The sequence below is a fragment of the Filicampus tigris genome, chromosome 15 (assembly GCF_054856515.1).
Source record: "Filicampus tigris isolate MCC_2025a chromosome 15, RoL_Ftig_1.0, whole genome shotgun sequence".
NCBI classification, from domain to species: Eukaryota; Metazoa; Chordata; class Actinopteri; order Syngnathiformes; family Syngnathidae; genus Filicampus; species Filicampus tigris.
The window spans coordinates 18,108,597-18,132,652 of record NC_141231.1 but is presented as its reverse complement, the minus strand read 5'-3'; the positions used below and the strand labels follow the sequence as shown (position 1 = coordinate 18,132,652).

Below are 24,056 nucleotides of genomic sequence, written 5' to 3'. Positions count from 1 at the left end.
GGGCTCTTCTTTTCTGAGTGCACCCATGCACACTGCAGAGGCATAAACTATATGTGTATGACCTTGTACAATTAAATGTCTCAAAAATGTACAGTTGATTTGTAAAGGGTATTTATGCTGCCTGACATTGGCTTCTTTGTTTACTGTTGCTAATGCTGTGGCCAGTGAGTGAATGCTAACTTCATGTCTGCTGTATAAAATAATGAAATCAACGTTACCTCAGTGCCGATTCAAATCATCGTTCATAGACATACTATTGATTACTTGATCGGTAGAGTTGACGATGCCGTTTTTGGTTGATTGAAGGCGTTTGCAGCAACCAGTTGGTGGCGCAGAGATCAGGGGATTAGTTGGAGTTGAAGTCCTTCTGGTAATTAGGTCGAACATAAATGGATAGAGGGGATATTCCTGAATTGGGCATGAAAGAAAAAGAGGTCAGAGGCATTTGTCTTTCAGATTGAAATGGATGGGGAAAACGGCCTCATCACTGTTTTTGGGGACAGATTTTTGTCATTGTGGTACATACAACTAGATGTAAAGGGTAAGAATGATCGTAATGTTTTTTTTTTTTAATTCCATAAAGCTTGTCAGGAGAAAATATAAACAAGCAACAGGACAAACATATGAGTGATGCAATTTAATTGAATAAAAATGCTTAAGTGAGGTCACATGACATGAGCGGGCAGTTATCATCTGCTGCATGCAACTGCCCCCTCCAACCCAGAGACATCTTGCTTTGTCTCACAACAAAGTGACAATACAATATCGCAGAGAGAGAGAGAGTGAGGAATAAGGTCTACTTTCTTATCTTCACAGTACAACAAAATATTCAATGAGGGTATAATTGACATGGAATAGCAAATACAGTAAATATCTCTCTCTAACCAAGCTGCATTTGTGTGAAAAGTATATTAAACCAAATCGAGACTACTAAGAAAATTAGTGGATTCAATGTTTAAATAGATGTTGCTGAAGTCCCAAAGTGACCACATGTCCTCCTCACAAATTTCGATTTGTTTCCAGTGCAGTCTACAGTGTAATTGTTCTTTTCAGATAACAATAACTGCTGTGTCTTGAATGGACTCAGCTGTGCAGCTGGTACAGTACTTAGATGCTGACCGCGTTTCTCATCAATTAAACATGAACATAGGCCAGCTCACCACCTGGAATGGGAACTGGATGCATCAAGGCTAATCAATGTCAGTGATTTCTCCTTCCAACAGGAAGATCACCGGAGACTGTTGAGATTTACATTTTGCTTTGTTTTCCCATTCATTAGGGTGAGGTAGAAATGTACACTTTGGATTCTATTTAAATAGAAAGGCACACGTAAACATTTGGTGCATCGTCATTTTCATGCCGGGGCAAGTCTAGTTTACAATGTTTGTTTATTTGGCAGACCGGTGGAACAAGGGCGTTTTCTATTAGAAGACCGCCGGCGCACCTGACAATTTGGTGACAGAAAGTAGACTAGATTTTAAACCAGGTGAAAGCCGGTCTAAGTTGTGGCGCAGGCGAACAGATTCTGCGCTCCTCTGATATGTGTGGTGGTTGTAATCGCATCTCATACAGAAATATGGCATCGGCGCGAATACAACCCTCTGAAACAGTGTGGAAATCAATTCACGGAATTCATCATTAATTTATTAATGTGTGTGGGGAACCTCTTGCAGTTCCTTATAACATACTTTGCACATGCCGATCTCCTGCACTGACTCTAAGGAGTCCGTTTTGCTTCCGCCATGTAGACGGCGTGCTTCACCTGCGCTAAATTTGAACAGAATGAGCGGAACCGCTTTGATTGGCCGGGAACCAAGTTAACTATGTCCACGCCCACAACGGCGCAAACGGCAATGTCTAACTACGAAAATGCCCAAAGAATGAAACTAACACCCATGCGCACAGTTAGGCTGCAACTTGCGCCAGACTTGTGCTAGGCACAAAATTAGGGCCCTTTTAGTGTGGTATTGATTACGGTTTTCTTCCAAGAATGTGTAAACTTTGCTCTCTGAATGTTCTGTTTCGTGAATTTGAGTTATTATGCCTTCCTGAGGTCTAATGCTAAATAACAATATAAACACCACGGGAATATGTTTGAGTTGATGTTAATTGAAAATGTCAATCATACTTGAGTTACACAAGTATTTACTGCTATGCTAACAAAATCAGATCCAAAATGATTTCTCTTCATTCTTTACTTTTTCCTGCATGAGCATTTCCTTTTAAATTTTTTTTTTTCATAAACCAGCAAATTCAAAGCACACAAAGACTATTTTTTTTAAAGGAGACCAACATAAAAGAAAGACACTATAATAAGAGTGACCTGGATTAAATGCTCTGTAGCTACACTCTTAAACAGCCGTGCTAAAATTAGGCAGCGTACACCTGCAGTACTGCACTTGTCCCATAGCGAGTGTGCACGTCCTTTCCCAAGGATGTTCACATTGTTATCTCACAGCACACAGTGGCCCGGGGCGCTGTCTGTCTGTTGACACGTTACACAGCATGCTGCTTTCCAAACGGAGCCGCCCATCCACCGGCTCAGTCTCCACCCTTCGAGCATAATCAGAAATTTCCCCAAAGTCAAACATCAGACAAAGGTGCACAGAAATGGAACATTTTTCATTACTTAGCATTTGAACAAGCCGGGCCATTGTGTTGCAAAGTCAGTAACAGGACCGCAGTGACTCTGGTTGCTCTTTGTCCTTAACTCAGGGGGTCAGCGAGGAGGAGGAGTTGTTGTTTATTTTTGTGTGGGGTTTTAAGAAGCGGATTGAAGAGAATGACCGGATTTCAAAGAAAAGAACTTGGTGATTTAAGAAAAAAATAAAAAAATCCACCATTGAGGCTCAAATGTAAGAAATCGTTAGTAAATACAGAGTTGCTACTAGTTATAATTAGCAAAAGAGCAGAGTAGTAAAATTAAATGTGGGATCACTATTTGGCAATAAGTCTTATTTATTTACATATCATGGTGTACTCATTTTGTGTCCACAAATGATTTACTAACCAATACATATAGTAGGATCCCTTATTGTAAAACAATGCAAACTATCCACTTAGACTTGGTGTCATGATATGATATAATGTCACTAAATGAGGAGTAATCCTTATTTGGACATTTTATCATGGATCATTTATATTATACTACTATGTAAATGAAATATAGTGTGGTTTTGTTTTTGCTGTTCATGTGTGGACAGACATTTGCAGTGTGATGGAATAAGTCAAAATGGCGTATATGAAATCATCGTGCTGAATGTCATAACTGGCAGCCTTCTCCACCTGACTTCATTTGTGTTTCTAGGATAGTTTCCATTTGGATAAAAAACAAACCGTTGTCGGGCAAAGACAAATGCCAGTAGTCGTTTTCATAGCAACAAAGATGCTTATGGCCTGCATTTTGAATATTAAAGAACACAATTTTACTCGTGTTATGTCAGTAGCTGCCACGGTTGCTTGTCATTTGGGGATAACGTACTTTTCACTCTTGATATGGTGCAGTATTGCAGACCCGCTACCGGTTCAACACAAAAGGAAAAGTTGTTGTACATTATAAAAGTTGTTGAGCTCTCTTGCATAAAAACGACCATTCAAGGACGGCATAAAACTGCTGAACATGAAACCAACATTCAGTGTAAGACGAGTTTGTGCATTTGTTGTCTACAAAAATCAACTCATTCAAAATGTAAATGTTATTGAAGTGCCATGTTTATCCTGCATATAATTCCGAATCCACCCAAAAACATTTGGCCTGCTCACGTAGTATAGGGCAGTATAAGACCCAGTGTCGGCGCAACGAAGACAACGAAGTCTGCCATCTAGTGGTGATTGGTTACAACTTCAACTTCGGCACCTGTGGATTTGCATGAGTCCCGATTTTGTTTTTCTTTTTTTCCCCCATGTTTTGGATTTTTCTAGTTTTTCCTGGATTTTTTTTCAACCATTTCCCACCGTTTTTCATGGAAAACAATTTTTACAGTATCAGTCTTTTAAAATAAAACAAAGAAAATGTTTTTTTTTTTTTTTTTTTTTTTTAAAATCAATCAAGCGGCTTCGCGGGATGGCCGGCCCATCCCTGCCCCCCAACACGCTTTACAAATACCTCTAGATGCCAGAAGATGGTGGCAAAGAACTGCCTGAAGCGCTTCAACTCACTTCAACTTAGTTCTTTGGCACCAGGATGGCAGCGAATAATGGAGGATACGTTATGAAAAAAGACCTGTGAGTTAAATAAATTTTAGTATTATAAATTTTAATTTTATTGAATTAATTTTTTTCTTTCTCATAATATTTCACTCTGTGCCACTTTACCCTTTACTTCTGTAGCGCCTGAATTTTCCTTCAGGTTATTACCAAAGAATGTTCTTATTTTCTGAAAGATGTGCTTTCTATGAACTGCAACAACTTTCACCACATTGTTTACGTTTTCTGCTTTTGTGTCTGTAGCACTTAGTGCTTTCTTTATTCAGATAAGTAGCTTCTGATTACGGCTCGAATTGAGTTCCACATGTCTGCAATGTTGATTTTGTATATGTTACGAAAGAGCATTTTGCGACTGAGCTTGGTCCACATCCTTTCCGAGGTTCTCATGATACTGGGTCACTGTCATGCTTGGCACACATCCAGTACAATCACACACAAACACTCTGAGAGCTGACAACAATTACATGATTATACAAGTCTGGATTCTTGGTTCCACTTTGAAAGAAGCCCCCCCCCGCCCCTCAAATTTCAGCAGCTTTAGTTCCGAATTTACAAGTGGAAAAAAAAGCATTTTCGGGGTGGGAATTAGTCATCATCATCTCTTTCACCAAGTAGCCTAAAGTCCCTCCTCTGTGCAGTCCAACATCTAATCTCATTTCACTATCCAAGGAGCTCAAATGCCAGATGGCAAACATCTTCCGTACCTGCTAAAGTCAACAGTGATTCTGTTTGACGATAGAGCCCCCGTGCCTTCTGGTTCTTCTCGTCCAATCAAGATAGAAAATTACCGCATGACAAACATTTAAGTTGTGGTTCCTTGTACCTGTTGGAGTTTACTGCTGTTCATGCAATAGAGTACAATAAACCCGCACGAGTTGCGCAAGATTGCAAGTAATTGACGCCCCTCCGACATAATTACGTACAGTATAATTAATTAAATATACCACAAACCATAATAATATAATTTTACATAGACTCTCTGACTGTCATTAACAACAACAACCCAGGCTAAACTTAGCTCCTCTCTGACGATAGTCTCTGAGTCAAGATGTATCACTTCAACATGTACTACTTTCCTATTTGCCTGAGCTTTAAAACCAGTCAGCTTCGCACAGATCGGATTGCTTTTGTTTTGGTTCTGAATGGTGAGATTTGGCTGCTGTTCAGTCCGTGCAGGGGCAGATCTGTTCTAGTGTGATAGAAGGGCGCTGGCCACCCCAAAATCTTTTCACAATCCTTAACTATTAGCTTTAAAATCTTTAAGTGAAAGCTATAACATGGCATTTTCCCCCAAAATAACTGTAACATTGCTTGACTGAGAGTAGTGTGTTTGAAACAGTCAAAGTCAAAGAATTTCAACATGGCCCTCGCATCCTTCAATCCTCCGATTTTTCTGTGTGCGGCCCTTGTAGGAAAAAAATTTGGACACCCCTGTTCTAAAGGTGTAGCTTATAATTGTACGCAGCACCCAAATATAAAGCCTCGTGTCTTACAAATTGCGGTGCGAGGATTTCAGCGCTTCCGGGCTGTATTATGGGTAATTACGTATCCACAGTTGTGTAGCAAGATTGTCTCATTCCCAGCTCCTGGTATGAGTGCTTGACAAGTGTGTGATTGGACGCTTGTCAGGTCTGCAGCGGCTCAATGCAGGGCGGGGCTACGACCGGCTGCTTGGGACCAGGACTGGCTGGCTTGAGGCTAACAAGAGTGTTGGAAATAGAGCGTTCTTTGTTAGCGTGCGATGCTAGCATCCGTTTGACCAGAGCCGTCGCTCCCTTTTTGCACAACGTGCCAGGAGCAGGAGGGAGGGAGGAGTGGGAGGCGATGGAAAGGGCAGCCCACCCCCTCTCGCCCTCTCCTCTCCTCTCCTCTCAAACAGCGAGACAAGTTGCCCTGCCGTGGACGTCGGACGGATAATTGATTTCACACTTGGCCCTGCGATTGGCCTGCTCCTGTAAATGTGTTTCAGCAAAGGGCTGAATCCTGAAAATGGATCGGGGGGAACAGAAGGGGTGCGGGGGCGTTCTGGGGGTGGGCTACTGTCCTCATTGTCTCACCAGTGAATTCTCAACCTATTTTTTTCCTCTCTCTGGCATGCTGAACAAGAGCATTGTATGTTTGCCTTAATTTGATGAAATCGTCATTGGGTGAAATGTCCTTTACCTCCTTAATTGAATAGCAGACCCAACACAGAAGATAATTGCTACAGCAGCTGCACTTTACTTATTTTAATGGACTCATTTCTGCTCTTATGCAGCAATTCAACTGGCTCCGTCCTTTGGGGGCTCTTTTGAATACTTTTTCCCCTATCTCCATCCTGCCTTTTTTTTTTTTTTTGTAGGATTTTGTTATTGCCCTGCCCTCCATACACGCATTCATGTTTCACTTTGTTTTATTGGAGGAATGAAGTCATCTTGTGTTTCTTATCTAAAACGGTCACGCAAAGAAAGCCCAGTCAATTTCTTGTTATATAAACATGTTTTGGGGAGTGTCAATCCACTGCTTTATGTGACGTTTTCCATATACACACTAAATCTCGTGACAAGCCAATACTTAGCTTTGTAACTTTACCTTGATGGTTTTTAAAATGCCAGAGCGATGAGAGTATGTTGAGATCTGCAGCATCTGCTTCTTGTAGAATATCTCATTGAAAAAAATGTAACCCAAGACATGGGATTTTTTTTTTTTTTTTAAGCTTAGCTGAGTGATCCTGACCATTATCTTTCAGAGCGACCGTCTCCTGATCAAAGGAGCGAAGATCGTCAACGATGACCAGTCCTTCTGCGCCGACATTTATATGGAGGATGGCGTTATCAAGTGAGCTGCCTGTTTGTTCCGTGTTCAAAGCCAATTTGAGTCAAGTCGATCTTTTGCGCCGTTCGAGTCGGACAACATGCACTGCAATAAACTTAAAAATATATGTTCTTAAGTATTAAAATGGAAGTTAACCCCCCCAAAATCTTTACAAGAATATGTTCTATGCAGGCTAGTCCAAACATGGCATTCTGATTAATATTTTGTGGAATATGAGTTTAGCACTAAAACCCACCCGTTTTTGTCCATCTCAGGGGGCGGCCATTTTGGCACTTGCTGTCGACTGAAAATGACATCACATTTGCTCAGGGCTCAGGTAATGACCAATCAGGGCTCACCTGTTTTCTAAAGCTGAGCCGTGATTGGTTATCCGAGCCCCGAGCAACTGTGATGTCATTTTCAGTCTACAAAAGTGACAAAATGGCCGCCCCCTGAGATGGCTAAAAACGTGTAGATTTTGCTTCTTAATTCATGTTCCTCAAACACAATATTAATCAGAATGCCATGTTTAGACTAGTGAAGGCGCATAGAACATATTATTGCAAAGAAATTTTGGGGGTGTTGACTTTTAAATAAGTGTGCTAACTGTGTAAAAAGGTAATTAAAATTTGGTTGAGTACATTGCAAATCTAACACATTTATCTAATTGCTAAAAAGTAAACTCCAATACAGTCCTCTCTGTACATGAGTGATTTTGTTAACGTTTTTTCTTTAAATTTTTTTAATAAATCACTTTATGGCATTATTTCTTCAGACAAATTGGTGAAAACCTCATCGTACCCGGCGGCGTGAAAACCATCGACGCCCATGGGCGCATGCTGATGCCAGGCGGCATCGACGTGCACACACGCTTCCAGATGCCCGATCGAGGCATGACGTCCGCTGATGATTTCTACCAAGGCACCAGAGCGGCACTGGCGGGAGGCACCACAATGATCAGTGAGTTATCTCCCGTGGCCCTTCCCATTACAACGTACAAACTACTTGGAATGGCGCTGACAAAGCTCTCATCAGGGAATATGCGCCCATCCATGCAATGAATGGACTAGAACAGATTTTTCATTTGCGAAACAGCTCAAATCCCAAGACCGCGAATAGCTTTTTGTTGCCATCCCTTCGCCTGCAGAACGTCATGGTTGATGGTTTTCGCTGACGCTTCAAGCTGCCCGGTTGTGTAACGCAGCAGATGAAAGGGAATGCGTGTTTTTTTTTTTCTGTGTGTACCCAGTCGACCACGTGGTACCCGAGCCGGGCGTCAGTCTCATCTCGGCCTTCGAGCAGTGGCGCGAATGGGCCGACAGCAAGTCGTGCTGCGACTACTCGCTGCATGTGGACATCACCGAGTGGCACAGGGGCATGCAGGAAGAGATGGAGGCCCTTGTGAAGGATCACGGTATGACCAAACTGCTGTGCTCCAGCAGTGGGCTGCCCACCACACCAACTTCACACCACTTTTTTTTTCCTATTTTTTTTTTTTGTTTCCAAAAATCCTTGTGGTTGACAAGAAAGGACTACCAAAGCTCAATAGTGCCCCCTTGAGGATGGTGTGTGCCACTAGTAAACCGGAACGGCGCAATTTCACCAACACGTAACTTGCATTTTGTTGTGGTAGTTTTTGAAGCTGAGAAGTCATGATGAGTTTTTATGCTTCTGCACATTTTTAGCTCGTCACTCATGTCCTGTTACGACTTTAATGTGTTTCCTTGTTGATAACAGCTCAGATATGCGCGTGCGCGCGTTATATCATCATATTTTGTTTTGAAATGAAACGTGTTCAACCACCTTCTCAGGTATCAACTCCTTCCTGGTCTATTTGGCTTATAAGGATCTTTTCCAGCTAACTGACACTCAGGTGGGCCGCTTTACACGTATTATTTTTTATTTTTGTTCTAGTTTCTGTGTGTGTGTGTGTGTGTGTGTACCTCCTTTGTTTTTTTTTTATTAACGCAGTAGGCATTGTACAATCTAATAAGACAAGAGATATCAATATCAATCAGAATGCCATTTTTAGACTAGTGGGGGCGCATACAACATAATATTGTAAAGAACGTTTTTGGGTTGACTTCCCCTTTAATGATCGTCACGTAGAACTGCACCACATTATAATGACAATGCAAATTGCATAGTTTGATTTTCTATGTCAGTATTTACCAAGCCAAGATTGGCAAAACATCAAGGATCAGTGATTTAAATACACAAAAATAAACATACAGGATTATAAAATCAATATTTGTCAGCCATGTCAATTCAAACCGAGCATGATTATTTTTGTAACAGCAGAGCTTATTTTTTTAGGTGTGCTGTACCTAATGTTGTGGCCAGTGAGTGTAAATGCAGTTCCTGGTCTTCCCTGCAGGTGTATGAAGTGTTCAGTGTGATCCGCGATCTTGGGGCCATCGCTCAGGTGCATGCTGAAAACGGAGACATTGTCGCAGAGGTACGACCCACAAAATCAATCAGGACAGGTTGAACATGAATAGCATGCTCTTCAACGCTAGTTTGCTTTATAACGCCATGACACAAAGTTCATTAACGTTGATCGCCGACAACTGCTGATGAATATTCAGAGCGGGCGTACGCGTGCTTAGTCTGTACACTTAATCCCAGCCGTGTGGCATTTATGCAGTTGCCTGAGCCTGCTGTCGTATGTGTGTCATTCAGGAACAGCGCCGGATCCTGGAACAAGGCATCAACGGTCCCGAGGGGCACGTTTTGAGCCGTCCTGAGGAGGTAAGACATATTTGGGGGGAAAAAAAAAAAAAATGTGTGTTAATTGTTGGATCAGTTCATGTTGCATTTCTAGAGAATGCGACCATGTTGCCTTGCATGTATCACTTGTTTGGAAAGTCTTTCAAAATCTGTTACATGCTCAGTTTCATGTTTTTGAAGAGCTCGGTGCTGTGAGGCTGAGCAGATCTGTTAGAAAACATCCACGGTGGTGAAAACAATGGAAACGAGAGAGATTAAGTGTGCAGGAGAGCTGGAGTCAGCACCACTACCAAAGCACGGTGCCTCAATGCTTAAAAACTTCAATCTGCAATTCCCTTTTCGTGTTATCAACTTCATACTGTCCCAGAATCACTTCCCACTTCCCAGCTGGGAAAGAAGAGGAAGGATTTTAATTGCTGTTAATAAAGATGGTGTCTGTTATACACTTAATAGTAGGGATGTCACAATATCGGCAATATCGTGATATCGCGAAATAAACAAAATATCGCCACAGTATATCGTCGTAGTAGTGTCACGATATTAATAGCCGCTATTCTTTTTAAAAGCCCAAGTTGTTTTAAATTTGTGCAGTTCCAGTACCCTCTGGTGGTTAGTTTATTAGTGCAGTTTAATTTGATGCAAATTTTTGCAACCTATAATGGATGGATAGATGGTTACGACCCATGCTAATCACCAGATAAAGGAGAACACATTGGAGTTCCTCCACAAATTGAGCCGATTCACAATGTGTGCGTTAGAAAGAAAGTGCCTCAATATTAGGTGTTCGGTAATTGTAGGTCATCTATTTGTTTGTGATTGCTGTTATTATGTAAAAAACAAATAATAATAATATTGTGATGTTTATTTAATATCTTTTTTTTTCGTGAGCCTTTATACAGTATCGTAAGCTTTACATATATCGCCAACCTCCCCACAATATCGTGGTAATTATCGTATCATGAGGTTCATATCGTATTATCGTATCGTGACATTTGGATATTGTGACATCGCTACATAATAGATCCCAGGCATCCGCAGGCAGAAGGTAACTTTAACCCAGTGTTCTACTGTATAACCTATCGTCGCTGTCCTGCGAAAAACACGTATGTGCAATTTTGTAATTTTTAAAAAGTTCCGCGTTAATGGGATGTCTGTAATGCGGAAACTCCGTTTCAAAATGTCAAAATAAAAAAAAAAAAGAATTAAAAAAAAATTGACCTAAATGTTTTTAACAGGACAGCGACGATACAATATATCGCTGGTATTGGGCCAAAATAGTCACTTTTCAGCAGACCCCAAAAATGGCAAGTTTGTTCAACCATTAGTATTGCATCGTGAAAGAAAGCAAGCCATTTTCAACACTTTAAATTGGTCAATAATGTGTAAAAATAACACCCATGTGTGTGGACTGACCATTACTATGGATTTTTGAAAAAATTTGAAATTCACCAAAATGTGACTGGTGAGGTTTCAATTTCAGACTGTAAAATGCTGGCTGTTTTTTTTTTTTTTTTTTAAACAACAGAACCCACTCTCTCTGCTGATCCTGGTGTAATTGTTTTTAAAGTTACTGGAAGCAAAGCTGCATAGGAGGATATCTACCACTAACGGGCATTATTAATCAGACAGTCGTCATCCATTCTTGTTTGATCACATGTATTCTTATTTGCTTTTTCCAGGTGGAGGCGGAGGCTGTAAATCGCTCCGTGACTGTGGCCAATCAGACCAACTGCCCTCTATACGTCACCAAGGTGATGAGCAAGAGTGCTGCCGATGTCATCGCTCAAGCCAGGAAGAAGGGTGAGACTCCAAAATGGCATGTTACTACAAACGCGGTCAGTCAATTGTTGTCCTCAGCATGAAAGGCTTCATATTGACCGCTCTGTCTCTACAAATCAAAGGCCATCGTGTGTAAGGGGAACGTTTTGATTAACACCAAACTGTTTTGGGCAGGCACCGTTGTCTACGGAGAGCCGATCACCGCCAGCCTGGGAACAGACGGCTCCCACTACTGGAGCAAGAACTGGGCCAAGGCAGCGGCTTACGTCACCTCCCCGCCACTGAGCCCCGACCCGACCACACCAGACTATCTCAACTCCCTGCTCTCTTGGTAACGCCGTAATCAAAACATTCCAAGCGGCCATATCCGGACAAGGCTCGCTATTTTCGCTTCCTTTTCTCGCAGCGGTGACCTGCAGGTGACAGGAAGCGCACATTGTCCCTTTAACACTGCCCAACGCGCTGTGGGCAAAGACGACTTCAGCTTGATTCCGGAAGGTGTCAACGGGACAGAGGAGAGGATGTCGATTATCTGGGACAAGTGTGTGGTACGTGTTCTCACTTTAGCTTCGGTTCACACGTAGCAAATACATGAGAGCGATAGAGCAAATGACTTTTTGTCCAACTAAATGGCGTATAATAAGTGCCACAGGGCTTATTTTTACTCAGCTTAGTGGAATGGGTTGAATTTTTCAGCTTCAGAAAACAGGTGAGCCGTGATTGGTCGTTACTTGAGCCCTGAGCAACTTTGATGTCATTTTCATTCGTGACAAAATGGCCACCCTGTGAGATGGCTAAAACGGTTGGATTTTGCTGCTTAACTCACATTCCACAAACACAATATTAGGATGTTTTACGGATTATAAGCAGCTACTTTTTCCCTGGGTTTTGAACAACGCGGCTTATATAAAGGTGCGGCTATTCTGTGGATTTTCTTCCACCGCTATGGGGCGCTCAAACCGGAATTACGATATAATACAATACAGTTGCCGTTAACAGGATGTGACTGCAGTTGGAGGAGTTCAACAGGTGAGGGCGCTATGCACTAGGTTATGCATTAGGTGGTATGCGGAAGTAGAGCAATAAAAGGTGGACGTTAACTGACAAACTGGAATGGCAGTGGGCAGTGAAATAAAGATAAGTACTGTTGAATTTCTCTTGGTTCTGTTCCGTTTTAATCAGCAAAGTTGCTGCCGTGTTAAAAGGCACTGGAAAGCATCTGTTCAGGTACATAAATATCAAATTTTTCAACATAGATAGGTGTGGCTTATATAAAGGTCCAGTTTATGTCTCATTTTTTCATTATTATTCTTTTAAAAAATAGAGTGGGTGCACCGTATGTAAAGGTGCGGCTTATAGTCCGGAAAATGCGGTAATCCTAATGCCGTGTTTAGACTAGTGAAGGCGCATAGAACATATTGTTGCAAAGAATGTTTGGGCGTCGACTTCCCCTTTAGCTTTTTTACAGCTAATGATATCAAATAGCTTCCACATGAATATGTAGAACCAAGAGTTTGTTATCTCACATTTTGGATTCATTTTAGGTGACTGGCAAGATGGATGAAAACCAGTTTGTGGCGGTGACCAGCACCAATGCGGCCAAGATCTTCAACCTGTACCCCCGCAAGGGTCGTATTTCTGTGGGTTCGGATGCAGATCTGGTGCTGTGGGACCCCGACGTCACTAAGATCATCTCTGCCAAGAGCCACAACTCGGTATGCTGTTCAATCAGCATTTTGCAGTTGCACTGTTCCGTGGGCTTTTTCTGTCTGTGTTGTTGTTGTTTTTTTCCGTGTTGCTGTGTTACCGCCTGGTCTCTCACCTAGTCTGGTCAATCAACTCCTTCTTCCCCGCCCTTGTGTCCTCACTTTTGAACTTTCTGGTTTCCTTCTGTCTATGTCAAGTGAACATGTTGTCATTATGCGTCTCGTGTTGTTGTTACAGTCAATCAGATTGAGTCCGTTTCTTTTCTACCTGCGCTCTGGGTCATAATAGCAGAGTCATTATTGTAGCAGGGATTTCTTGTATTCTTCAATTAACACTATTAATTACCAATGTTGTACCAATGCTCTGTTTTGATTGACACTGATGATCTCTACAATGGAAAAAAAAAAATTGAATCATTAACAGTTCAAACTTTGCAAAGATCCATGCTCCACTGAGTTACATGGAGTCATTATGTTTATGTAGTTCTCTTCGGACTCCCCCTAAGGCTTTCTACTGTGCATTTATTAGCGAGCAAGGGAAAGAATGATTCGGCTGAGGTCAATGGCGGAGTCGTGACACTTCATTGACAATACAAACCGTAAAACTTTCCCAAGATGCATTTAATCACAATTTCGTTCACGTGATTCATGAAGCCAGAAGAGTTAGTTGGCCGGCTTTGCGGACGTTTTCATTCTGTCACAGGAGGTTTTATAATCGTCTCGCTTGAGCAGGGTGTGGACCTCCCGCAGCAGCAGCAGCGGGCTGATGTCATGCTTAAAATCTGCCAAAGGACTGGAACACATTGGTTTTGATTGTTAGCAGGCAGCTCTGTGTGTGAGTCTCTCTGTTTGCGTCTGCACTCTACTTGGATCTGTTTTTTTTTGGGGGGGTCTCTTTTTATTCCGCCCGGTCGGAAAATGATGAAGTTGCGTCGCGGTGCGGCTTGCGCGTTCACAACGTGCGTGTGCGATACAAGCTCAGTGTAGTGTACTGGTGATCTCATTTCCGGCGTTCAAAAACCATCAAATGAATGACCTCAGCCTTCAGAAACTTTTCAGAGCACGCACACACACCAGTATATGTTCGACTATCCTCGATTGACCCTGGTTATTCTTCTTCCCTGAGGCTTGTGTGCCTCATCGGTTGTTTTCAAACTTGTTGCTATGACAACTATGACCGAGAACATTATGGGGTCAATGTGGGTTAAATCACATCAGCTTTTTTCATACCGTTCTAATTTTACTCGGTTGCCTGATGCTCCAAGTAGGACATCAAACAGCCTCCTGGGTAGCATTGTCATAAATCTGCAAAAAAAATATCATGATGACAGGATGAAATCTTTCTGCTTTGAAGTTATTTAGGTGTAATATACTGATGTGAGGAGTCGTAATAACAAGTATTAGTGAAGCCTAGCCGGGAGTAGTTAGATGACACATCGACCGCAAGCTGGAATCTACACACACAGGAAGTCAAGCTCGTAATGTTTTTATTTGAATATTTTGCATGCACAGCATTCTGATTAATAATTGCATTTGTTGTATATGAGTTAAGCAGCAAAATCCACCCATTTTTAGCAATCCCAGGAGGCGGCCATTTTGTCTCTTGCCGTCGACTGAAGATGACATCACAACTACCCACGGGCTCGGGCAACGACCAATCACAGCTCAGCTGTTTTCTGAAGCTGAGCCGTGATTGGTTGCGATGTCATTTTCGGTTGGCGGCAAGAGACAAAATGGCCGCCCCCTGAGATGGACAAAAACGGGTAATAATGTCGCAAGAGGAAGGCTTGAATCCATTCTATTTTTTTTCTTTCCTGCAGACTGTGGAGTATAACATCTTTGAAGGGACCGAAGTGCGTGGAGGGCCTCTGGTGGTGATCAGCCAGGGCAAGATCGTCTTGGAGGAAGGAAACCTCCACACCACAGAAGGTTTCGGACGCTACGTGGCCCGCAAACCCTTCCCGGACTACGTCTACAAGAGGATAAAAGCTCGCAGCAGGGTACGATACAGTTCGACGAGATGTCAATTTTCTTTCTTTTTGAATGTAGTTTTTTAATTGTCTGAGCTCTATCTTCCGACACGGCAGCTGGCTGAGTTGAGGGGTGTGCCCAGAGGACTGTACGACGGCCCGGTTTGCGAGGTGTCGGTCACCCCTAAAGCCATGACGCCCGCCTCATCTGCCAAGACGTCACCTGCAAAGCAGCCCAGCCAGCAGCCAGTCAGGAACCTGCATCAATCTGGATTCAGCCTCTCTGGTTGGTGGAGACTCATCCCATAGATCAGGACTTAAAGCGGAAGTCAACCCAAACATATTTTTTTCAAGAATATGTTCCCAGCAGGCCCACCAGGTGAAACACGGCATTTTGATAAATATTGCGTTTGTGGAATATGAGTTAAGCAGCAAAATCCACACCCCTTTTTAGCCATCTCAGGGGGCAGCTTCAGAATACAGGTCAGCCGTGATTGGTCGTTACCTGAGCCCTGAGCAGTTGTGATGTCCTTTTCAATCAACAGAAGTGACAAAATGGCCGCCCCAGAGATGGTCAAAAAGGGTTGGAATAATTTTTATTCCACAAACGCAATATTAATCAAAACGCCTTGTTTCAACTAGTGGGCTTGCATAGAACATATTCTTGAAAAAAAAAAAAAAAAAGGGTTTGGGTTGATTTCCTTTTTAACGAGACTAAAAGGAAAGCTTTGGCCTGACCGATCTGGATTTGTTGAGGCCGATGCCAAGATTTTGCAGGGCCAAATTCCGATAATTTATTAATCTGACGTTTAATTAATGAAATATATAATGAATCAAATAAAAGCTTTTTCGGTCCCTTAACATTGACAACAATAGCCTTATGAAAAACAATCAGAAAATGGTTTTACAATCATTTTTTTCCCTTTAATATTCATTGTTTGGCAAAACTCGAACCATTCTTTTGAGTATTTTTTTTTAAGTGCAGGTTATAGGTTATTTAACTTTTAAGTACAATACAACATATTTGAATGTAATCTTTAAGACTTGTTTGTTTTTAAACATTTATTTACATTTTTATTGAATCATTACACTGGTCAATAGCACATTTTAAATAAAGGGGGCTTTATGTGTCCCTAAATGTATTTTTGATGTTAATTTAAAAAAAAAATGTTTTTACACAAATCAAGGTTTTTGAGAAATTTTTCATTTGGCTTTAACTCTGTGCAAGTTACGGATTTTACCATGAGTTGTAATGAATAGCTATGACGTTTGAGAAAGAAATCCCACCTGTTGCTGAACCTAACCCTTAATTTATAAAGTAGCTAAATATATTACTAGATTACATATTCCATTATTGCCACGATTCGGACCCATACGCAGACATGACACGGAAGTTGAAAAGTAAAAAGTCTCTATCAACGAAAATACAAAGTAACTGCATCCTCTCTCGGACAAGGTTTGACGTACTGACAACGTGGGCAGATTTGGAATCAGTGCAAAAAAATTCAACTAGAAAAATGTACATGCAACTCTGCTTTAAAAAAAATGGTAATTAATTTGTTGACCAGTGGGGTTTTTTTTCTACCAATATTACAGTGGCTTACGGGTAAACCTTTTAGGAAGAAAACGTCTGCGTCATTTTTGATGAACACGTGGGCCTACTACGTTACTGTATTTTAATGTCGGTGATTATGGTGGTATTTGGTTCAGCTACTGTAAGTGCATTTTGAGACGACACTTGGTGTAAAACGTTTGGCAGCCACTGCGCTAATCACATATCGTGTTTCAGCCTTCCCCGTGAAAGTGTCAAACGGGCTCTTTTTGTGCACACAGGCGCTCAGGTTGACGACAACATTCCTCGCCGCAACACCCAGCGCATTGTGGCGCCCCCGGGTGGGAAGGCTAACATCACCAGCCTGGGTTAGGGCGTTCCATCCGTTGCGCGGAGGGGAGAGTCAAGGATCTGAGGAAGGACGGCCGTTAGGTGCCGAGGGTTCCATTCCGGGAACTTCTCACATTTGGCATTTCGCCATCCGTGATCTGTTAACTCTGCCACCTCCTGCTCCCACCCCCTGCCACCTTCTCACTCCGCTTCCTCCTCGAGGACACGGTTCAAAACAAACAAAAACAAAAAAAAAAAGGTCTGCCTCACATAAAGAAGAAAAAAAAACCAACACTCATTTGTGCACTTTTTATTTTGTTTTATACTGTTCGTTCTCCCTTTCACCCGCCATTGGGTGATTGGCTGATTTAACATTGTCAAGCAGATTGGGTACGTTAGTGCAAAAGGTCAAATGTACTGTATTTTCAGAGTTTGAGAGCAGCATGCGTGCTTCATCACCGCCCAACATTTAATCGATAATCCACCCACAGGGCTGTCTTAAGTTAAAAGGAAAAAAGAAAAAAGAAAATAGAGCTACCGAGGGTTCTTCATTCTCACACGCTTATGATTTTTATCGTTGCTGACGTACATACAGTGAGTCAAAAGTTGCTTGTCAGCTGAAAAGTCCGGATGGCTGTTGCGAATGTAGCTTCATGCCTCGTCTCGCCACATATCTTTCCGTTCCCAAATGGGATGAAGGCTAATTAAGGGAAAGAAGGACAAAGTAGGGCCGAAGAAATGCCTTCTTGTTGCGCCACATTATCGAATTCACACAGCAGCTGTCAACTTTCCAAACTTTTCAAGCCGTCCATCACCAACATGTGCATTTTCACACTGAATGTTTCCAGGCTCATCAATAACTCAGCTTTCTGTTCTTACTCTTTATGTGCCTGAATCTGCAGAAAGGTGTACACATAATTGTTTTGCTATTCTTTAAGTGAAGGATGTAAGATAAAAACGTAGGTGTAAAATAGCGAGGATAAACCGATTCAAAGGTGCCAGATTTTGCGCTTTCATTTGGGCCTCTTGTGCCCCTGTAAAGATGAACAGAGCTCATGATCTTGAAATGTCCTTTTGTTGTAAAACTGCTCTTTAGTGTCAATTTGTAACCAGTTGCTGAACGGCTGAGCACGTTGTTTTTGCGCTTGAAATTGGCGGCGAGCTGACGATGTTCTGTTCTGTATGTGTGACTAGTGTGCAGCGTAGATGTTGGAGGGATGGACCCCGGCAGCGCTCGAATGGTCCTCCTAAGCTGTCTTTTCATTTTTGCTGCATTATTTGTTTGTCATCATGCCGAGCAGTGGACGCGGCCATATCTGGCCACCATTGCTCAACCCCAATTTCTTTACTATTGAGCATTCAACTTTACACTACGTAACTGAAACCGTCTTCATTTGACCTTTCCCCTCAATATTCTAACATTGCTAACCATGGTTTTCCAAATGCTTACATCAGCTTCCGTCACGTTTAGGGCCCTATTTTCTTTCTTTTGGTATTTGCATGGACGGGCGCGGTTAGATAGGGGCGTTTGCGTCGTTTTGGGAGTGAACACGGCCGATTTGCCTTCCTTCCAATGAAAGCGGCGCCACTCATTCCCTTTAAATTCAGCGCAACAGAGTCGCGCACACACAGGCTGTGACATTGCGGAAGCGAAACACTTGCTGGAATCAATGCAGAAGATCGAAGCGCGCAAAATATATTTATAAGTAACTTGCAAGCCGACCTCTACTTGCGGATCATTTAAAGTTGACCAGGGCGATGCGCTCCATTATGATTCAGAGAATTGGATACACGCTGTTGTCAAATTTACAAATGAAATATCTCTACCATACATATCGGTGGAGTGCAGGATCTGTTTGCCAAAATCATGTTACACCACATGCGCCGCAACTTAGACCTGCTCCGAGCTGGTCTATAGTCTACTTTCCATCACCCAATTGTCAGTTGCGCTGGGGTATGTAAAAAAAAAAAAAAAACGAAAAAGAAAAAAAAAAAACCCGAAAACTCCGTCAGTCTGTCCAGTAGGTGTAGCGCGGTCTGGCAAATTCCCAAACACTGAAAACTCGTCTTGCCCCGACATGAAAATGAAGATCCACCAATGCGTACCTGTCTACGAAAATAGAACATAGCAAACATCGAGGTACCCAAACTTAAAGGGTGTGGTGCTAGACGCACTGCAGTCTTTGGATCGCTTGCCGACATCAAAGCTAAATCAGGGTTGTCCCAATTATGAGCCGCTGTCCATTTTTTAGTAGCATAAACTAAAAATAACACAGCATGCAACACTATTGGTCCAGATTAGGTGCGAAGCTCCTGACCACTATGATGACCACTACTTACTACTACTCATAAATAACTAAATGCTTGTTGTCCTCCACATATTTCTTACCGATGGTTTCTTCCTTTTTCTTTTAGGGGGGTGGGGGGGGTTAACATGTCTCAGCTTTTCCAAGGTAGTCAGACTCTACCATTCCAAACCACTTGGATCAGAACTAACCTGTACTGTTTGGCGGAAAATCCTCAAACACTAATCCAGTTTGGCACTAACTGTAAGAGACTCCCCCCCACTTTTCTCCCCCTTTTCTGTCTCTACATTTTCGGAGTTGTTTGCAGCTGTTGCCATGCCGACAAAACTGTCATCATGGGCTGCTTTGTGGCTTGTCTGAGCCATGCCTGTCAAACTGGAGTTTCCTTTTGTTTACCACGAGCAATCTCCAGACACACACGCGCGCCAAACAACCCTGTTTTGTAAGTCCCATCCCTCCTTGCACATACACGCGTAAAACACAGCTGTACTTTTTCTAGTCTGCCTGAGTTCTAATGCTATGCCATATTATGCTAATCATGTATCAGTGATATGTCCGCTCGCAATGTGCTGCAGACTGAGAAGGGGTTGCCGTTCTATACTCGGACCCCACCCACCAACCCCTCTAAGCCTTTCGCCCCTTTTGTCAAAGTGAAACTGTGTGATGGTGTTTGTCACGGTCGCTATGGGGATTCTGGGGTGCTTGCTCACTATGGGAATTAAAGTGTCAAATTCGATGCCTAGTAATGTTTAAAAAAAAGTGGAAAAACCAACAACGAGGAATTCAAAGAATTAAAAAAAAAAAAAGGATGAAAAAATGATTCACGCGTGTTTCTTGAGGTGTCATGTTTTATGAACTACTGAAATAACACACACACATAAAATATTAAATAGACAACTACACTTTTGCAATACCGGATAATTAAAAGGCAATAAACTATATATGATAGCTTAGAGTTGTCATGAGGAAATACTTTTTACTTTAGGTCCACTACTGCGTGCTGGGTAGCAGTGAGTCGGTGTCCTGCACACTTTTTGACAGATGTTAAAATACGGTATATGAAAATCAAATAAAAACGCATAAGCCTCGCCGCGAAATGGGAATCACGTGATATTAAATTATAATCATCGCTTCTGCTCCTTCTGGATGCAGAGCGTCCTCCTTTTTCAACACTAGATGGCAGTGTAGCCCTTATTTTGAAGTTAAACACTTTCGAGCAGGCGAGATAATGATGGATAGATAAGACGAAGTAATGGTTTTGGTCGATTTTTTTTTCTTCTTTCTTTCCTTACTGCTTTCTTTCTTTCTGCTCCTTTGTCACCCTCTCAAGCACACAGAGGTATTATTAGTCTCAATCATTGGTAAAGACATGATGATTGTGTTTACGTTCTGCACATGTAGTTCATGAGAACGAACGAAGTGCTTTTAGTTCCCTAAGATAGGTCCCCAACCACCGGGCCGCGGACCGGTACCGGGCCGCAGGGCACTTTGGACCGCTGCACAGATGAAATTAAAAAAGGAAAGTTACAGTCCTAAGCAACCTCTTGTGAGGCGCACACCTTAGCTTTCTGTGCCACTTCTGCTTAAAACTGTCTGACACAGGTACAAAACACTCACGAGTAGGCGCTTTATCTAACCATAGAAAAAAATACTTCTCGCTACACCCAGTACATCCATCAAGACCTTTTAAATTACCGTAGCCTAGTAGAACCGCATGTGTCAATTAAAACAAGTTAAATTCGCATGCAAAGGTTTTGCAATTAAAAAATGAATTATAACTGAACTTTAGTTCGACAGTGATAGTTTCCCATACCACTAGAGGGAGCCCTCAGAACTTTAGCCACCCAAAGTGAACTATAACCCATAAAACCTAATTAAGTGAGAAATGAACTAAAATATTTAAAGCGGACCAATTAAAACCTCTGATTTGATTGTGATGTTATTATCTCATAAATTGGACATCACTGCCTGAAGGAAAAAAAAATTCTTTACGGTGAGAAGATGGAAACTTTTTCAGACTGCATTTTGCAAAAGCCTACAAGTCGTCCCCTAAAGGCATGTGGAAAAATGTTGGATAGTCTCATGAAACCAAGGTGGAACTTTTGGGCCATAATTCCAAAAGGTGTGTTTGATGCCAAATCAGCACTGCACATGACAAAATCAATGTCATAAGTGCAGTAATGGCAGTATGACGCTTAGGGCTGTTTTTCCTTCAGCTGGAACACGGCCCTTTGTCAACGTGGTGGGCATTGTGAATATTTCTGAATAGAAATCTATTATGCCATACAAGTATCAGGCTTCTGATGTAGCTGCAGATGAAGTGGAATTTAACATTTTCACCATGACAACAAGGCAAAGCATTCATCCAAATCAACAAAAGAACGGCTTTAACAGAGCAAAATCAAAGTTTGGCCAAGGACCAACCAGAGCCCCGACCTCAATCCGACTCCTGTGATTTTTTTTTTTTTTTTTTTTTAGTTCCATGAATTTTTAATTGTGTTTATTTTCAATCACGTATCTGCAAGACTCGCTTGTCGCTCCTGAAAATACGCTCTGCTTTAAACAAGCCTTGTATTGATTGGAAAGCAGCCACATATTGTCAAAGAGCTTTTTGATGTTGGCTTGTATTACTTTTGTTTGTTAAAAATACATTCCCTCCTTATTCGTTTGTGGAAAGCCTGAAACTCCAAAGCAATTCCACATTCACGGAAATCCACGGTAAAAAGAGAGCGAGGAAACGAAAATAGTTGATCACCCTTAATTGGTATACAATTAAGCCGCCCACACCATCAAGTAACCTTTCCTTGAGTGTCTGGAGGATATTATTCCTGGGCAATGAAAAGGTCTCCTACTGCAGGTACAAATTATTTTCACACAATTTTCCGATTAAAAGGAATTTCAACAACGCATCTCTGATTTTGCAAGTTCAAACCTGCACACTTTAAGTACCGTGACCTTTTTAGATGACGCAACACGTCAACCAACAATCCACGCCTGACTTTTTACTTCCTTCCTTTTTGCTTCAAGGAAAAACAGACAGATCCTTACCACGATCGCGCGCTTCGCAATGTTACTTTCGACGCATATTAATAATTTCACGGCTGCAATATTTGATATCAAATCAATTTTGGTCCCAGCATTCTAAAATACAAATGCACTCCCATGTGGAGATTACATTTTCTAATTAATTTATAATCATTGCTGCCAAAAACCACAGCATTTTCTTGGAAAGAAAATAATCTCTTTAAAAAAAAAAAAGAACCATGAGATACCGATACCGCGTGCTCGGATCGGAAGAAATCCAATTGCTTTGATTTGAATAGGATTTCACGTCCATGTAAACAAAGCGAAATGCAAGAGATGAAATATTCCGACATTCAAATACGTGGTTGATTCTTTTATGCAAATTGGATAGTAAAACATTGCTGAGTGAAACACTCTCCCTTGTTTTGCCACCTAACATTGCCGTATTTTTTGTGGGTGTTTGCGAGTGTCTGACTTAAGTGCTCGCTGAGCCTGCAGATACGATTGTATCTTAAAATGTTGGGCATTATTCAAATCTACCGCAACTCCATTTTTTTTAACAGTGTACCGCGACTTTCCGAGTAGTGACGTAAATTCCCCGGCTTGTTCTTTCCACAGCAACTGTCCCGCATGCGGGACGCCGGAACCTTAAACCTGAACATATCCATCCACCTATCCATTTCCTACACTGTTCATCCTGGAGCCTGTCCCAGCTGACTTCAGGCAGGAGGTGGGGTAACCCCTCGGACTTGACGCCGCAGGGTGAAAAAAACAACAACACACAATTATTTTCTTATAATTAGTAATAGGAGAATTATTCACAAATCTATTTGCTTGGACTCTTATTGCACCAGCGCACTGCTTCTAAAATGAGAGCTGCTAAAATATAAATCTGACACACTCCCACACACAGGGAAGATAACATATGCAGGTGGTTCGCTTTGGTAAGGAGACGCAGAGGAGGCAAACATGGATTCGATAAATATGCTCTGAATTATTCATTTTAAGGATTGTGTGTTTTTTTTTTTCCACAGGGGAACTCAGCTTGAACGCCTTATCTCCAGTGCACGCAAAGATTTGAATCGCACGGAAATTTTCAAGTTAACAGAGCATAACAGCGTCGGATTTACATGAGCGGGGAAATAAAGAGAGTCTAAGTCCGAGCAGTAAATAAAACAACAACAAATTCTATATTATGTGGAGTCATTTCAAATTTCGTCACATTCTTTTTAACACTTGAATGTACCCTGTTTCAGAAGTCTTTTGTTGCATCATTTCCTAATGAGAAGGCATATTTGAGACACTTTAGTCCAATGCGGTTTAGAGCATCATTGCCACTGTTAAAAAGTACAAACTCTTGTGTTCTCACCTCATGTGACTTCAAAATGACAAATTATTTGTCTCTGGAGAAATTCCTTCATCATCCTGCACTTGGCAGATAAGCCCGCTCAGGTATCATCAGTACTCCACTGCCTGCCTGCAGGCCAGAAAAAGCCTATTTTAGTCGAATCCAACTTTCAAGATGAGGCAAAGGGAAACGTCTTAAATAGTCAGAAAGTACACGCTGGAACATTCTGTTAAAGCTTGTCATCAATTAATTTTCAAGACTATTGTTGCTCGTAAAACGAGAAGCAATGAGTTTTGTTTTCCATCCATTTTT

General features: G+C 41.8%; 1 protein-coding gene across 3 annotated transcripts in view; it reads left to right on the top strand.

Annotated features, from left to right (window-relative positions):
* LOC147135811 (dihydropyrimidinase-related protein 2) overlaps positions 1 to 20,192 on the top strand; it is a 23,466-nt gene extending 3,274 nt beyond the window's left edge. For all 3 annotated transcript variants that reach the window (XM_086053107.1, XM_086053106.1, XM_086053108.1), the window contains 13 exons: positions 6,935 to 7,023; positions 7,775 to 7,959; positions 8,249 to 8,413; positions 8,811 to 8,872; positions 9,377 to 9,457; positions 9,682 to 9,750; positions 11,409 to 11,529; positions 11,683 to 11,839; positions 11,915 to 12,056; positions 13,053 to 13,223; positions 15,035 to 15,214; positions 15,302 to 15,470; positions 17,018 to 20,192. In XM_086053107.1, coding sequence (XP_085909233.1) covers positions 6,935 to 7,023; positions 7,775 to 7,959; positions 8,249 to 8,413; positions 8,811 to 8,872; positions 9,377 to 9,457; positions 9,682 to 9,750; positions 11,409 to 11,529; positions 11,683 to 11,839; positions 11,915 to 12,056; positions 13,053 to 13,223; positions 15,035 to 15,214; positions 15,302 to 15,470; positions 17,018 to 17,109 — 1,683 coding nt within the window. In that variant the 3' untranslated portion in view covers positions 17,110 to 20,192. The remainder of the gene's footprint in view (positions 1 to 6,934; positions 7,024 to 7,774; positions 7,960 to 8,248; positions 8,414 to 8,810; positions 8,873 to 9,376; positions 9,458 to 9,681; positions 9,751 to 11,408; positions 11,530 to 11,682; positions 11,840 to 11,914; positions 12,057 to 13,052; positions 13,224 to 15,034; positions 15,215 to 15,301; positions 15,471 to 17,017) is intronic.
* The last annotated feature ends 3,864 nt before the right edge of the window (positions 20,193 to 24,056 follow it).